Source organism: Mauremys mutica, chromosome 2 (assembly GCF_020497125.1).
Source record: "Mauremys mutica isolate MM-2020 ecotype Southern chromosome 2, ASM2049712v1, whole genome shotgun sequence".
Lineage (NCBI taxonomy): Eukaryota > Metazoa > Chordata > Testudines > Geoemydidae > Mauremys > Mauremys mutica.
Genome location: NC_059073.1, coordinates 63,379,091 through 63,396,631, shown reverse-complemented (window position 1 = coordinate 63,396,631; position 17,541 = coordinate 63,379,091). Strand labels below are relative to the sequence as shown.

The 17,541-nt window shown below is 41.3% G+C and overlaps 1 protein-coding gene across 8 annotated transcripts in view; it reads left to right on the top strand.

The window, feature by feature from the left end:
• Positions 1–16,810, top strand: part of LOC123363801 (serine/threonine-protein kinase Sgk3) — an 86,594-nt gene extending 69,784 nt beyond the window's left edge. For all 8 annotated transcript variants that reach the window (XM_045005204.1, XM_045005200.1, XM_045005198.1 and 5 more), the window contains 7 exons: positions 8,608–8,720; positions 8,994–9,030; positions 9,177–9,263; positions 10,800–10,895; positions 11,836–11,991; positions 13,531–13,620; positions 14,857–16,810. In XM_045005204.1, the coding sequence (XP_044861139.1) occupies positions 8,608–8,720; positions 8,994–9,030; positions 9,177–9,263; positions 10,800–10,895; positions 11,836–11,991; positions 13,531–13,620; positions 14,857–15,027 (750 nt within the window). In that variant the 3' untranslated portion in view covers positions 15,028–16,810. The remainder of the gene's footprint in view (positions 1–8,607; positions 8,721–8,993; positions 9,031–9,176; positions 9,264–10,799; positions 10,896–11,835; positions 11,992–13,530; positions 13,621–14,856) is intronic.
• Positions 16,811–17,541: the final 731 nt, after the last annotated feature.

Here is a 17,541-nt window from a genome sequence, read left to right as displayed (position 1 = left end):
TCAAATGCCATAGTTAGTTCTTGCTAAAATAGCCTTGTTATCTGCAGCATTGTTTACTCTGAGCACCAACATTGAAGCTGAGGAGACCATACGTAATTTGAGGAAGAACTTGTGAAAGAGATGGATGAAATCTGTAAATTTTAATAAGACATGCTGGAGTAAATTGATTATTTAACAAGCAGTAAGTCACTAGGCCCAGATAACGTACACCCAAGAGTTCTGGAGGAGCTCAAGTATGAATAGGCTGAGCTGATAATAAAAGTAAGCAATATCTCCTTAATAGCCACTGCTCCAGAGGATTGGAGGGTAGCAAATATTACATCTATTTTAAAACAGCTCTAGAAGTAATATGAAGAATTATAGACCATTAAGCGTCACATCTTTACCTGGAAGTTTGGTTGAAATTACTATTTTAAAATAGAATTACAAAACACCTGGAAAATCATGATAGCATAGCATCTGACCAGTGCAGTTCCTGCAAAGAAAAAATCACGTCTCACTAATCTCTTAGAATACTTTGTATCAGAGGGGTAGCCGTGTTAGTCTGGTTCTGTAGAAGCAGCAAAGAATCCTGTGGCACCTTATAGACTAACAGATGTTTTTGCAGCATGAGCTTTCGTGGGTGAATACCCACTTCTTCGGATGCAAGTCATTGATTACATTACTCATTACTTGCATCCGAAGAAGTGGGTATTCACCCACGAAAGCTCATGCTGCAAAAACATCTGTTAGTCTATAAGGTGCCACAGGATTCTTTAGAATACTTTGAACATATCAATAAAGTACTAGATAAAAGAGAACCAAAAAGCCTTTGACAAAGTTCTACATAACAGGCTACTAAAGAAGATAAGTAGTCATGGGGTCAGAGGCAAAATATTATGGATCAAAAAACCTGGCTTGGGGTAGGAGGGGAGAGGATTAGGAGAAAAGTCGAGTATAAATGGTTGGTTTTTCATCATGGCAAAAAGTTAGCAGTGAAGTGCCTCAAGGTTCTGTTCTAGGTCCTGTATAGGTCAACATATTAATTTAGAAAGTAGAGGGGAGTGAGATTGCAAAACTTGCAGATGAGACAAAGTTAGTTAGGTTAGTCATGACCAGAGAGACCCAGACAAACTCAGTGAATGGGCAGCATGATAGCAAACTGAATTTCATTTTGACTAATGCTCATTTGAGGAAAAAAAATTAAGCTACTCATGTGCCTTACATACAGTGGAACCTCAGACTTATGAACAGGAATGGAGGTTGTTCGTAATTCTGAAACGTTCATAACACTGAACAAAACATTGATTGTTCTTTCAAAAGTTTATAACTGATCTGACTTAATACAGCTTTGAAACTTTACTATGCAGAAGAAAAATGCTGATTTTTTAGCCATCTCAATTTTAAATGAAACAAGCACAGAAAGAGTTTCCTTACCTGGTCAATTTTTTTTAAACTTTCCCTTTATTGATTTAGTAGTTAATATAATCTGTTAAATGTTGTTTGCTTTTTTGTGTGTCTCTGCTGCTGCCTGATTGTGTACTCCCCATTCCAAATGAGGTGTATGGTTGACCGGTCAGTTCGCAACTCTGGTGCTCATAACTCTGAGGTTCTGTTGTAGTTCTAAATTGCTGTCAACTCAGGAAAGGGACCTGGGTATCACTGTAAACAGCTCAATGAAAACCTCTGCTCAATGTGCAGCTGCAGTCAGTAAAGCAAACAAGATGTTACATTTAAAAAAGAATGTGATGGCGAATAAAATGGAAATATAACAATACATTTTATATAGATCAGTGGTGCAGCCTCATCTGAAATACTATGTGCAATACTTGTTACCTCATCTCTAAAAGGATACTGCAGAAATAAAGAGGGCCCAGAGGACGACAATGAGAATGACCAAAGGCATGAAATCTCTCATTTGAAGAGAGGCTGAAAGGACTGGGATTTTTTTCCCGTAGAAAGGAAATTAATAAGAGGGGACATGATACAAGTATATATAAAATAAAGAATGGTATAGAGTAGGTAGATGAGGAACTTATGTTCTGCTTGTCTCATAACACACAAGGTGGGAAATTGACAAAAGGAAATACGGTTTCACAGAACATGTAAACTCTGGAACTCAGTGCTGTAGGAAGTCATTGAGGCCAAAAACTAAAATAAAAAAGGACTGGACATCTTATACATATAGCAGTATCCAGAGTTGTTGTAATTAATGAAAACAAAAAATGAATGGGATGTACATTATGCTTTTGGGCTTAGCCAGTCTCTAACTGTTAGAGATCAGGATGAGACCCAGTGTCAGGGGAAGATTATTCTGCATCTGCCTATTCCTGGGTTCTTACACCTTCCTCTGAAGCACCTGGTGCTGGCCATGGTTGGAGGTGGGATATTAGACTAGATAGATCTGTCTGGTCCAGGGTGGTAATTCCCATGTCCTGTGTTCTTCTATTTTTGTTTAATGTTTGTCTCCTTCCCATACAGTGTGCCCAGCGGATCTTTTGTGTGTGTGTGTGTGTGTGTGTGTGTGTGTGTGTGTGTGTATGGTGGGGGGGGGTGAATCGTGAGTCTTCGTCTGGCTAGCTGGAAGAAAAAGGGTGCTCCTTTTCGTATAAGAAATAGAAGAGGCTAGAGATCTTTAAGGGCTCTGTTATAACGGGTGGGAAGAGTGGGGGGGGAAGCGGACAGGAAACAGGTCAGGAGAAGGTCGCTGCACTGCCCTTCCTGCTTGACTGGAGCAGTGCAGGAGGGATTTATACCCCATGCATCCCCAGAGAGGCTCTCTTTTACCAGGACTGGGCTGGCAGCACCCGCCCATCCATGAACTGGGCAAAAGAACTGGGTTCCTCTTGACTTGCAGTGGACATTATACTAGTTGCCTTTTCCCTTGCGAGGCTTGGGAGGAATTTTTCCCTCACCACCAGATTGGCCAAGGTAGGGTGAATTTTTTTCACGTTTTCCCCACAGTGGTCCAGGGACTAGGTGGGGTGGGAGTTGGGGAGGGTTAGGTTATAATGTCATAACTTAATATGTAAAACTTGTGGCAGGTGTCCAATGCAGCTACTCAGTGTGGAGGGGGTGTAGTTATCTGATCAAATGGATTGGAAGAGGATTTAAAGGAAATAAACCCTTAATGGAACTGAGTAAAGGGGGGCTTTGGATTCTCACATCTTGTACAGTGACCCCTCTCCTTTTATAGCTTCCTTTGCCCTCATGTGAGGGGAGAGCAGCAGGGTCTCAGCAGCAGGATAGGTGGGACCTAGTTGAGAATTATTGGGAAATGATTAAGGAAAGAATGGTGACCTGCACTGTACATCTTGTTGCTGGGTACTCCCAGATATTTTAACTGAATAAAGTTGTGGCCTAATTAAACCACATCCCTTGCCTCCTATTCCCCCACCCCACCCTGCCCCCCCGGCGTGGCCAGACAATGCTGTTTTTCTGACCTCTGTACACAACTTACACACATTAAGAAGTATGCAAATCTAACACCAACGGTGATAGAAATAAATAAAATAGAAATGTTTTCCTTCTTGCAGTCAAGTTGGAATGCTTTGACGCTTGCTTATTTATTTCCAATAGTGGTGTGACTGGGGTCCTAGTGGGGAGCCAGCTATGATCACTCAATTAGGGTGAACTGCAAAGAATGGGGCAGACAATCCCCAAAAAGCTGGTGGATATTCCAATACTTAGATTCACCAAGACAGCATAAAACAGCTTCTTTATTACCTCCCTGGTTACGCAGAAGTCCAAACAACACAGTTCCCTTAAAGTGATCCAGCCTCAGGCCTCCATCCAGGTACCCACGTCAAATATGATGAAAATTTCTGTAAATCTTATTTCCTCATAAAAGAAAAGATTCTCCCAATCCCAGAGGATTGGACACATTCCCTCCCAGGTTAATGACTGTTTCAGATCTTACCCAAATACACACTTCAGCCAATTCTTATTAAATAAGCTAAAATTTATTTAAAAAACAGAGAGAGAGTATGGATAAAAGATCAATATACATACAGACATGATTTCAATTCATTGAGGTTCAGATTGATAGCAGAGATGGTGAGATTTGTAATTGCAAAGAGTTATTTCAGAAATAGTTCATAATTTATAGTCCAATGTCCAAATCTCATATTCAGGGCGTACCAGCATAACTGGGACCTCAGTCTCACGACTCAAACTTCCCCTGATGAAGCCTAAGCAGATCTGAGATGACAGAATCAGGACCCAAGGATCTTTTATACTATTTCATGTCGTCTTTGACAAGTTGGGAGTTCCTCAGGGAAAAAACAGTAATTAGGATGACTTTGAAGGAGGTCCATCACCAGTATTTAGCTGTATGAATTAACATAAGGCCATTTGCTTGTTCCTCTGCCATTCTCAGTACATTTCAGAGAGATGAATACAGAGATCCCGTGTTTACAATTCATTTAAATGATAGGATTTTTTTTTTACCTCTGAATTATCAGAATACAGCATAGACAGGGACTGTTGATTACATTGTGGACCCTACTCATACATACGTAAATACACAAAACCACAAACATTATCTCCCCACATGTCTTTTGAGGGTTATTTATTTTGCAGGATGTTTAACCCTCTCTAGCTGTGTGTCAAAAGATGACTTTAGAAAGAAAATATTCTTCAAGTGCTTGCTCATGTCCATTCCATATTAGGTGTGGGTGCTCACCACATGCACTGGTGCCGGAAGTTTTTTCCCTCAGCAGTGTCTGTAGGGGACTGGCTCTGGTACCCTCTGGAGTGGTGCCCCCATGGTGCGGTATAAGTGGTGCTGTCAGCTCCCCTCACCCTCACTTCCTTCTTGCCACCAGTGATGGTGCTGGAATGTCTGCTGCTTCAGCTTGAATTGATTCTTTCTCTGTTCCTGCAAACTCTAAAATCCTACAAAATAGTTGTACGTAGTTAGTAAGAAGCCCTCAACTGGACTGACTTACCTGGCCAAGTGGATGAGGGCCAAATGGATGAGGTTTTCCTGCTGGGCGTCCGAGCATGGCATCTCTCCCTCATGTTCTTTCATAGAGGCTGTCCTGGACTACCTGCTCCATTAAGGAACCAGGGCCTGGCACACTCTTCCATTAGAGTGCATCTAGTGGCCATCTCCACTTTTTTCCCATGGATCCAAGGACAGATGGTGTGTTCCCATGGCATGATGGTCAGATTCTTGAGAGGGCTCAAGAGACTATTCACGCAGGTACGGACTCCTGTCCTGCAGTGGGATCTTAACTTGGTCTTCTGTAGGCTCACCAGCCTGCCCTTTGAGCCACTGGGTTCCTGCTCCCTTTCCCACCTGTCATGGAAAGTCGCGTTCCTGGTGGCAGTGATGTTGGCAAGATGGATCTCTGGAATTAAAGCCTTGACCTCAGAACCTCCGTACACGGTCTTCTACAAAGATAAGGTAAAGTTGGGTCCCCACCCAGCCTTCCTGCCAAAGGTGGTCTCCACCTTCCATATGAACCAGGACATCTTCCTCCCAGTCTTTTTGTCCCCAAATGCACAAAACCAGTGAGGAGAGGTGTCTTCACGCCCTGGACATCTGGAGGCCCTTGGCTTTCTATTTAGACCATGCCAAGCCTTTCCGAAAATTGACTCAACTCTTCATCGCTACAGTGGATAGGATGAAGGGTCACCTGGTGTCCTCACAGAGTATTTCTAATTGGATTACCTTGTGCCTAGGACCTGTTACGGCCAGGGGAGGGTTCTGCCACCGCCAGTTGTCAGAGCCCACTTGAGAGCGCAGGCATCTTTGGTGGCCTTCCTGGCATGCATGCCTATCCAGGACATCTATACAGCAGCAATGTGCTCCTCTGGTCACACGTTTACCGCTCATTATGCCATCACTCAGCAGGCCACAGATGATGCTGGTTCGGCAGAGCTGTGTTGCAATCTACACATCCGTGAACTCCTACCCACCTCCAGGGGTACTGCTTTGGAATCACCTGATATGGAATAGATGTGAGCAAGTACTCGAAGAAGAAAAGACAGTTACCGTTTCCATAACTGTTGTTATTCGAGATGTTGCTCATGTCCATTCCACAACCCGTCCTCCTTCGCCACTGTCTGAGTTTCTGGCAAGAAGGAACTGAGGGTGGGGGGAGCCGGTGGTGCCCCTTATACTGTGCTATGTGGGCACCACTACAGAGGGCACCAGAGCTGGTCCCCTATGGATACTGCTGAGGGAAAAACTCCTGGCACCAATGCATGTGGCGAGCACACACACCCAATATGGAATGGACATGAGAAACACATCTCGAAGAACACCAGTTACAGAAAAGGTAACTGTCTTTTTCTGTAGCAAACTTTTCAGTTCTGTGCATGGCAAGGTAGTCCTCCAACCCTACCAGTAACTCCATGTCAGTAGACTCCTGCACCCATGTAGACATCAACTGAAGCCTGTGAGCCCGGGGGTCCACCTGCGCCAAGTAACTTGTAGGGTTGAAGAACGTATCCTCATAATATAAAACTCCTCCAAGTGGTCTCAGAATAGAGTATAATATCATTAGACTGTTATGCAAGTACTTGTATTGAAGTGCTCCGCACATAGACAATTGTCAAGTTAGTATTATGCTATTTGTTATCTTCTAAAATAGAAAAGGCTAGAGATCTGACTATAAGATACTCCCCAGCCTGTCTGTCATCAGTGTAATAATTTGTACTGCTGGGGGAATGCTGTGTCACTGTGCACGCGCAGCGTTTATGTTCCCCGCAGATTTCTTTGCTTCCCTGCAGAAAAATGACTTTTTGATGGGGAAACAAAGGGAAGCCATGAGTGATCATGCATCCCTCCCCAGCAGTAAGGGTTTTTTTGGGGTGCCTAGGACAGCCAGCAGAGAGGTAAATCAGTTGTGGAGAAGTGGGGGGACTGGCGAAAACCCAGTTGGTGGCTCTTACCCTGTGCCGGGCTCAGCTGCTAGTCCAGGCTGGGCTGGGGAGGACAGGACTTCCTCTTCCCCTGCACAGCATCTGAGGCTATGTCAGACCCACCCCAAGATATCTTCCCTGGCTTTAGGAAGTTCTGCAAACTCCTCCCACCCTTATTTCCTGCACCCATCACTTCTCAGCTGCAGGAGGAGGGATCACTATACAGGGAGCTTCTCCCCCATCCACCCAACCCCCGTGTATCCAGACATCCTCATACCCAGACTGGCAGGCCGAGGCTCACGCCCCCTGCACCTAGAACACTCCTGACAAGCCCTGCTCCCCCAGTGCCTGGACCACCCCAACAAACCACCCGCACTCAGATTCCCACCTCACCGAGCCCCAACCAGCTGCACCTGCATCCCTGCCCCACTCCCCCAGCATCTGGACCCCCCCACTGAGCTCCCCACACCCAGACCCCCTGACAAGCTCTATTCCCCCCCCACATTAACCCTTTCTGAGCCCCAACCACTTTCACCTGGACCCCCCTGCAGAGTCCCATTACCATTGCACCCAGAACCCCCCAACAAGCCCCTGTGCATCCAGATGCCCGACCACACCCGGATCCCCCACTGAGCCACCCACACCCAGATTGTCCCACACAGAACCCTCAACCCACACCTGGACCTCCCCTGCCCCGCTAAGCCCCTCCACACTTGTTGAGCCTGCCTGCCCACACCTGGCCTGGTCCTTACACTGTGTCAGGGTTGGGTGCAGCCTCACCGCTGAGTCCATGTTCTGGGGGAGGGGGAGGAGGGAGCTGCACAGTGATCTTCCATCTCTGTGCAGCCAGTGGCCTGTGCTCCTAGGGTGACCAGACATCCCAATTTTATCGGGACTGTCCTGATATTTGCTTGTTTATCCCGCGTCCCGACCGATGTTCGGTCGGGACACTGGACAAACAAGCAATTTTGTCCTCCGATCCGGCACAGGCGGAGCCTGGAGGGGCTCTTGCCCCCCTCCAGCCCCACCCTATCCTTCCCCCATTGGATCCCTCCCAAATCCCTGCCCTGGTCCCGCCTCTTCCCGAAGCATGCCGCATTCCTTCTCCCTCCCAGGCTTGTGCTGATCAGCTGTATGGCGGTGCAAGCCTGGAGGGAGGGGGTGGCCCCCAGCACTCACCCTGCAAACTGCTCCAGTCCAGCTTCTGGCGGCGGTGGGGGGAGCGCTCCAGCGGTGTGTGGGTTTTTTTATTTGTTTCGACCATTGGCTTGCCTTTTTTTTTTCCCAGCCCCGCGTCCCGATATTTCATCTTTGTCATCTGGTCACCCTATGTGCTCCCCAGTGCCATGCTGGAGCCTCCACATTTATTTGTCAAATAAATGTGCAGAATTTTGCAGAATTTTAAAATGCTGTCTGCAGAATTGTTTATTTTTTAGTGCAGAATGCCCTCAGGAGTAAATTTGTATTTGCTGGATTTGACTTTCTGGGAAATATCCTGTACTCCTATCTATTAACTCATTGTACTCTAAGTACCACTGGGGTTACACAAGTGAGAAAATAAAGACGTGGCTAAAGGAAAGATATAAATGGTTATGTAAAAGGAAAAAAATTAATTTGTTTCATAGTTCTGCTAGCTTGTCATAAAATAAAAGCTAACTTAAAGTGACTTGCTTGTTATTGCAAAGTATTACATCTTGTAATTTTGATATTTTTATGCCAGTTTGTCTTATCATTTGCAACTTTGCATATTTACAGCTGTTCTTTCATTTACAAAGAGAGCGCTCCTTTCCTGAACACAGAGCCAGATTTTATGCTGCTGAAATAGCCAGTGCATTGGGCTACTTACACTCCATAAATATTGTATACAGGTAACCATTTCCTAAAACTTACTTTTGTTCTGCTTTAAGATAAATGTAGCAAATCAAGAAAAGCTGCATTTGCTGTTTTTATTCAACCTATTTACATATGGACTTAGTACTTTAAGTTTACCATTTATTTATTTATTTTTTTAAATAGAGGCCTGACCCAATTTTTTTTTTAAATTTGTGTAAAAATAAGTGACTACTTATTAGTATAAAACTCACTCTTAATTTTTTGATTACACTCATAGGAGGATTAATATAAGACTTTGTTTTTAATAGGGATTTGAAACCAGAAAACATTCTCTTAGACTCACTGGTAAGCATATCCTATCAGATGTCCAAAATTGTCTCTTTATGTAAACACTTACCTTTGTGTAAATGCAAAATATTATGATACAGTCTTAAATTGATTTTATTTTCAGTAAGATCTGTTTTGTTTTTGTGGGTTTTTTTTCTCTACAGGGACATGTTGTCTTAACAGATTTTGGACTCTGTAAAGAAGGGATTGCTATCTCGGACACCACCGCAACCTTTTGTGGGACACCAGAAGTAAGCTAACTTTCTTGAGTTTTAGCCAGCACAAGCAAATTGCCACAACAAACTGGGGAAGAGGGTTTCATTTTTTGAGTGGGTGGGTGGGGAGTGTTAGTAGTTCTCAAAGTTGATAAATAGATAATCTTGCATGAATTAGAAGTTTTGTAGTTGAAAAGGATTGTACAAATAGTGAAGTGTCTGTCAGTGAAAACTCTTGTAGCAGCGATTTATGTTAGTTGTAATCTGAGTCCATAAAATAAAGCATATAGTAAATCAAACCTGAAGAGAAACAATGTGTCTATTGAACTTTGTTGGAAAATTTGAATGCCAAAATATAGAGCACTTGTAGTTAAATATTTGTTTTGACCAGTTGTGAAATGGATTGCAAAGAAAAACTTCAACTTGTACTAAGAGCAAGGTTGTTTTTTTTTAACACATTTGGTGTAATTCATATTAGACTTACACAAGAGGATTGAAACACTATGGCCTGAGGCCCCAGTTTATAAAAACCTTTTACTGAGTTTGAGTGTTGTGGGTCTAGTATGATCTCTGTATGGTCCCTATATTTGTCGATATCACGTAACTGACTATAAAGTAGAATCAGCAATCTCTGCTCAAGAGGGAGGAGAGGCAAGGACTGAAGGAGCAAAAGCATTGCAGGTCAGGGCTGTGAGAACAAGAATGATCCAGCCATAGCCTCAAAATTCTAAATAACTGCGTATCTGTACAGAATATCCTGGTGGGCCTGGAGATTCTGTACCAGATGTATCTACTCAGCTATTATGGTGCTGGGAATCATATAAGTCCTGAATAAACTTGTTTGTGAGGCACCTAGAAACCTGTTAGTGTCTTGTTGCCATCCAGTAATTGATGTAAAAGGATGGCAAACCATGGTATGGAATGTGTCCTTCAACTCTGTGTCCCCTTACTAATTTGTGGCAAAAAAAATCTCTGGATAATTTCACAATTGATGATTTATTATTTGTTTGACGCCTCATTGAAACTTAAAATATAGATCATGTGATTATGCAGTAACAGTAGAGATGAGTAAGAGACATTTGCTTGGTTTGAAGCAGAATGAGATGCTTCCACTTATTTCTCACTTTTTAAATCCCTCATTCAGTTTTCAAGCCCAAGGGGGCAACAGGATTGGTTAATGAACAACTTGCCCTTGAGAAAGAGAGATCCCATTGGCAGAGGGAAGCTGTTTCTTTGCAGATTCCCACACTGTGGTTTCAGCTGCTGCTTAGTTGTCTGTGAAGCTACAGTGCAGTGACCTTTCCCTGAAACTTGAAAGACTTGTCAGATTAGAGATGGCACAGTAATTTGGCAAATTGTCAATGGGTATAAAGGATAACTTGAGCTGGGAAACAACAGCTGTCCATTTAAACAATCGGCCGGATGTCAGAGAGATTTACCAGGTTTCTTAAAGGACAAGAAAAATCTTTAGTAATCTATACAGTAACTTTGCTAAAGATGTATTGTAAAATAGTTGCTTGGATAAAGGGTAGATTTTAATATAACCAGCCAAACTTTTTTTTTTTCTTTTAGTACCTTGCCCCAGAAGTGATCAGAAAACAGCCCTATGACAACACAGTAGACTGGTGGTGCCTTGGTGCGGTTCTATATGAAATGCTTTATGGGTTGGTAAGTATTTTATCTTTTTTCCTTTCAAACTCTTAATTGAATACTATAGTTAATAATATATAACTTTTCAAAATGGTTAAAACACACTTTAACAGGTGAATAACTTGTTTTGTAACTTTCTAACTTACTATCTAGTTTTGTCTCTTGAATTTTGTTTTGATGTCTAAAATTTCTGCTCTCCAAACTGATGTGACATTAATAATTCTTATCCAGTGGCATCAAGCAGATATAACCCAGAATAAATGCAAGAGTCTATTGAAGCAGCAGTGGTGCTGCCCTATAAAAGTAAATTACTACCAGCCAAAAGTGGTACCAAAGATGTTAGCAAAGTATTTTTAACCCTAACATTTCCAATTTCCCCCAGATTACTACTTAATACAGCAGTAAAAAAACAAATCTTCCCATACTTCAGCTAGGGTTTATTTTTTTGTAACCTCCCTAAAAACAGCTTGTTTTGTGTTTCACAAACTACATTTCCTCCTCACATGCAAATGAGTTTCCTTACTTCACCTGGGAAAACATGCAAAAGTTTGTTCAACCACTCATGCTCTTTTGCTCACATTCAGTAAGATTTTTAAATGTGGATAACTTCTACAGCCACCAATGAATGTGAGAGCACCTGGGCAAAGAATGGGAGATGCAGGAAAGCGCTAACAGAGGAATGCTATCCTGGTGTCACTGCATGTGTTATGTGAGGATAAAGGAATTGGCCCATTCATGAAGAAGTGTGGAGTTGGGGTTTTTTTGCCCCGGGGGGAGTTCTGGTTTAAAAAATGAAATTTCTATCTGAAATCAGACTGCCACTGGGTGAAGCTATTTTTTTCACTGCTGGTCATTGGCATTTCTGATGGAACAGTTTACTCTCGCATTTGAAAAAAGTTTGTATTGAACAGTACCGTTTCAAAGCCACATTTCAATTCTTCATTTTGTTTTTGTTCAGCCTCCATTTTACTGCCGTGATGTTCCTGAGATGTATGAAAATATTCTTCACAAACCTCTATATGTGCGCCCAGGAGTCAGTCTTACAGCCTGGTCTATTCTGGAAGAACTCTTGGAAAAAGACAGGCAAAAGAGACTTGGAGCAAGAGAAGACTTTGTATGTAATTTCCTGGCAATGAATTAATTGGTCACTAATTTATTAAAGGGACATTGTCAAATTTAAGGCCACAATTCAATGTTACTTGTAAGAAACAGGTAGAGAATGTCCTTTGAGTGCTAAATATCAACTTTAAAACAAAATACCCTAGTTGTCACCAAAAACCTGAAGGGCCGGGGAAGACACATTTATGATGTAGAATTTACAATGGTTTGAGCTTGACTGCTGCAGTACCTGCCAGCAAAGGAAAAACATTTCCTAACATCATATTCCCTAAGCTGTGCTGATATAATTGATGATGCTAGTACTCAAACTAGGAAGTTACCAAAACAAAAAGAGCTACACTTTGGTAAATTCAGCTTCAGTGGTGAGAAAAACGCTATTCGTCAAATAGGAAAAAGGCAAGGAAACAACTATTTTTTCAGGCTTCCAAAATGGCTTTACGAATAATGGCTAGTGTTTTACAAACTTCTATCAAATAATTTTGACAGTATTCCTTAAATTTGGGTAAAGCTGCATAGAGAAGTTGTCACAGAATTGTGCAGGCAGGATATCATCTGATCTTGCAGTTTTACCCCCGATTGATGTATTTAGGCTTAGAGTCTTATTAATGTTCTGTAATGTGTTGATCTAGTCATACACAAACTTAAAAGTTCTGTTAAATTGCTGCAGCACACAGTAAATGAAAGGCAGTTATGTTTGGGAGGACATAACTGTTTACTATAGACATAAACAGAAAACATACTGCGGATTTCCTGGAGGCGTTCCATCTGGAACAGTGCTCATATTAGTAAGTTTTGTTAGCTTGGAGCAGGAACATTAACATAAATACTACTTGAAAAACCTTCTTGGAACCAGATTTTGCTTAAGACATCGATATAAGCAGAAAATAAAATGTATTGGCCAGCCTTTTCAGAAATGTTTCCCCATCAAATTTTAGTCACTCCAGCCATACCTTCTAATACAAATTGTAAAACAATGATCTTGAACTTTATTACCATCAAGATGAAAGTAAAATTGAACTCTTAACAGTACGGAGGCTGTCTCCGGGACACCCCCCATTCCCCTGGAAGGGGGAAGGGCCTTGGGTGGGGCTGGGGGTCAGTGTCCCCCAGCCACCATCCATGCTGCCTGGCCCCCGCTGCCTGGGGCTCCAGCAGCGATTTTAAAGGGCCTGGGGTTGCCGCTGTGACAGCGGCAGCCGGAGCCCCAGGCCCTTTTAAATCGCCAGCCCCAGGGCAGCTTCTCCTTTTTTCCCCATCCTCCTCCCACCCCCAGTGGCAGCAACCCCGGAGGGAGGTGGCAGGGGTGGGAGAAGGGGCAATAAGTCAGCTGTACGGGCCAGTACCAGCGATCACTTTTTATTGTTATGCTGTACCAGCCCATACTGCCTTACTTTCACCCCTGCTCGTTACTGCACCAAATCCAAGAAACTCTCTTACTCTAGCATGCTGGAAGGATCTCTGAAACAACATTGTATTCCAGTGCTGTAGGGTATATCGTGGAAATAACCAAGTTTATCTTTGCTCTCTGTTGCAGCTTGAAATTCAAAGGCATCCTTTCTTTGAATCTCTCAGCTGGGCTGACCTTCTCCAGAAGAAGATTCCACCACCATTTAATCCTAATGTGGTAGGTGCAATATATATATTTAGATTATATCTCCTGAATTTTTTCATGTAGTGGGGCAGAATCTATGGGGTGAGAACATCTATCTGAATGTTGCAGAGAATGGCAACCCCAGTACCTCTCAAACAGTGTTGGTGACCATTTCTGAACTGTTTAGAGCAATGGTACTTAAATTAGAAGAGCTAGAGAGCCATTTTTGTTATTGAATGAGGTCAGCAGCATGCCATCCTGACATTGCATTGTGCTTTTGTCATAGTTTTGGATCAGAATGTGATAAAGTTGTGCTTTCATGACTTGTATGTTATGGCACAGGGTCAGAATACTGCACTGTGACTTGTTTTACAGCTCTCTGAGACCTTTCTCCACCTTCTGTTCTCCCATTCTCCACTCCTGACTACTGAGAAGGGGAGATCTTTCTTTCCCCCTACATCTCCAACTGTTTGGGTGATGGGCAGCTCCTACCCAATAGGTCTGATGCATTATGTGTGCTTAAGTAGTGAGGGTAGCACTCCTCTAAGTTGTGGTTTTTTCTTAATTTGAGGTCCCACTAAGAAGTGCAAGAGGGTACCATTTTTGTCTAGTTATTGTCATACTGCAGTTGCTGCTCCAGCGTAATAGAGTATCAGAGTACTGGCAGAATTGTCACTAGTGAAATCAGTGTTTGTCGGTCACCAAGCTGATTTCAGGAGAGCTGCTTTTTGTCATACACATAGTTGAGCTCAAATTCTCTTAGAAAAATACTAATACAGCACAAACTTGTGTAAAGAAAAGGGGCAGAAAGAGAAAATGGTATAAAAACAGGAAAATGAAGAGTGACCGGAAGATGGGGAGTAATTTTAAAAAAGGAAGGAGAATGCATGACTAGGAAAGAGGGTGAAGAGAAGAAAAAGGAGATGTTGGTTTCTTGTTTTTGTATCTCTTTTTTCATTATCTCTTAAGAAGCAGCACTTCTTTGTCTTTTTCCTTCTGGAAATACTGCACAGTATATGTGGATTTGGCAAATTTACTGACACTTTGATCTTTTGGCCTGAATTACACCCCGTAACAAACTGCTTCAGTAGCTGTTTTCAGGGACAGAGTGATGGGATTTTCTTAACTGCTCTCTTTATGAAAGGGAGAACGTCATAACGTAGACAGCTTTGAATTTTACTAAAATGAAAAATATTTAACAGACAAGCATTTAAAAATACAAATGCCATATTAATATGATTAATGCTGGTTTGTGTGTGTCATTCTTAGGTTGGCCCAGATGATATAAGGAATTTTGATGCAGCTTTTACAGAAGAAATGGTTCCTTACTCAGTTTGCATTTCCTCTGGTTATAACATTGTAAATGCCAGTGTGCTAGAGGCAGATGATGCATTTGTTGGATTTTCTTATGCACCACCTTCTGAAGACTTGTTTCCCTAGGAGGTTAGGAGCCAACAAATGCTGCACAAGTACAAGTCTGAAGATGGACTGAAACATGAGTGTGAACATAGTCCAGAATATGTGTAACTAGTGCCTCATTTTATATGTAGGGTTGAAACCAATGAACAAACATTTTCTGCTGTATATGAGGAAATTGGGCATTTCAGATGGCTTTCTTTGGGATTTAAACTGTTATACCTGCTGCATAAAAATATTTTTAAAATGAAGATCTCTAAAAGCTGTTCCTTTACATTAATCTGTTTTTAAGCAAACACACTGACCGGTTTTTTCTCCAGGTTTACATTAATACCTATCCGGGATTTAGTTGTCTTTCAGCAGCAGCAAACTTAGCACATTTATAAATGCCTTTGTAACTATTTACAGTGACTTTGTGCTTGAATTGTAACTATGCAATTGTCTTTTGTATATCATTGTTTAAAAAAAGATAAATGTTACCCCTGTTATATCACCTTTTGAAATATAAATTCATTACTTACTCTAAAATTTAATTTCTCATTGAAGAATAAGTGGATACTTTAAGGATCTGCAAACTGAAAAGTTGCTCATTTAGGATCAAATTGCCATCCTTACTCCTCTTCATAAATACCTTACTTCTGAAGTATTCCTTTCAATTTCTACTGGATTATTTGAGAAATAAAGCACTACTCAAAGCGAGTAAGGGTAGCACAAACTAGCCCCAAATATTTTGTAACACTACTAAATACATTGTCTATAATGTCCATTTCTGATGAAGAAATATCTGAATCTCAACTGCACTAAAAATATTTTGCATTAAAATTCTATTTTTCCAAAGAGTTGGAGAGCAATAATCATTGCTTATTTTAAAGGCAGTCTTGCTATGACCCTGTAGAGAGGAGATGGTGCCAAAAGGTAGGATTATTTCGTGTGTATCTGGAATACTAATATATTCTAAATGAACTGTATCAGAATTCATAGTTTCTTGTCTTTCTATATTCTAATGTATCAGCTCTTAAATCTTCACTTAATAGTTAGGAAAAATAACTATTAAACTACCTTTTGATTACTTTTAAGAATGTGAAGAGATTGTACACTGTGTGTCTCTCTTTTGATAGGCACATATAACCAAAATGCTAACATTGATCGACTTGTGTGAGGTTTTTTTTAAACACAATACATCCTGAAAGTTGGCTCCAGTTTTAATGTGATTGACTTATAGCAGTAATACTTGTGATTCACTTTGCTTGTAAATAACAGGTTTGTCTGCCACTTGGTAAGTGTGGGTGCACACTTTTCACAATGCATTTCAGTTCCTTTAACTGAATTACCATAAGAACTTAACTCCTTTAAAAAAAAAAAATTCTGTCAAGTGTTGAAGTTTCTCTTATCACAAAAATGCAACTTGTGTGTCATAGCTAACAAAACAAAACCCAAGTAAAGATAAACATTAATCTACAGATCTTGTTGCAGTGGAATAGAATCCCTTGTGAAGATTAGGGAAAGTAGCATTTCTAATAATACTTACAGGTGTCCTAATAATATGCCTAGAATGCTATGTCAGTTGAAAATTCTCAGAAGGTTAAACCAAAGTGAATTTCTCACTTGCAGCAATAATCCTTTGTATGTCACCTGCACAATGATTAACACTGATGAAACAATGAAGAATTGACACAAGGTGTCTGTCTGCTCATGTACCTCTGCTAGCTAACTGAAGTAGTAATAAAAGGAGAGAGGGAATGAAAGGGATATAATTCTGCTAATTTCAGCCTCTATTGTCCTCTTTTCAATAAAATGTTTTCCCTGAGGTGTTGGTTTTGTAAAGATTCTCTCTTTGGCTATTTGTATCCTAAACTTTCTAATTTTAAATAAGGTGTGATATCACTGCATTACCAAGAAGAGGAATGTGCCAATTTAAGGATTTTTTCCAAGCAGTGAAATGTCAACTATATAGCCCCTCAGTTCAGTCTCAAAGAGAAAATTTGTAACTGCAGACCAGGAGTCTTCTGAGTATCCATCATGTATGGTTTAAACTAATAGTAAATCAGTTTTTCTTGCTTTTGCACTTCTTCTCTACATAAGACAGAAAGTTACTCCTCCTCTACCAGGATTTCATTATAGCTTTTAAAACTAATTCATAGACAGAATTCAAAGTGTAATGCACTATATAAAGTGCAAAGTCTTATGAAATAGCGAGCTTTAGCAGAACACACAAACCATTATGCACTCCTTACTAAAGCCTGAGTGCTGCCCCCTAACTCGCAAGAAGTTTTCTTTGATTTAATATCTGAATTTCAAATACATGAGACCAATTTGGAGACTGGCCCTAGAAAGGGGAAGTGCATTTTCTAGTATGGTGTTTTGGTTGTTTTGTAAGAATATACGTAGGGGAAATTTGATCCAGTTGTTTGTTGTAGCTTGCTTGCTTAACATTTTCCTAGGTAAAGGACAAATGTATACAGGAAAAATATGTAGAAGGACATTGTTAGCAGTAATACTAGGAGTTACTGTTACTAAGGAAGGCAACTGCTGGCCTGC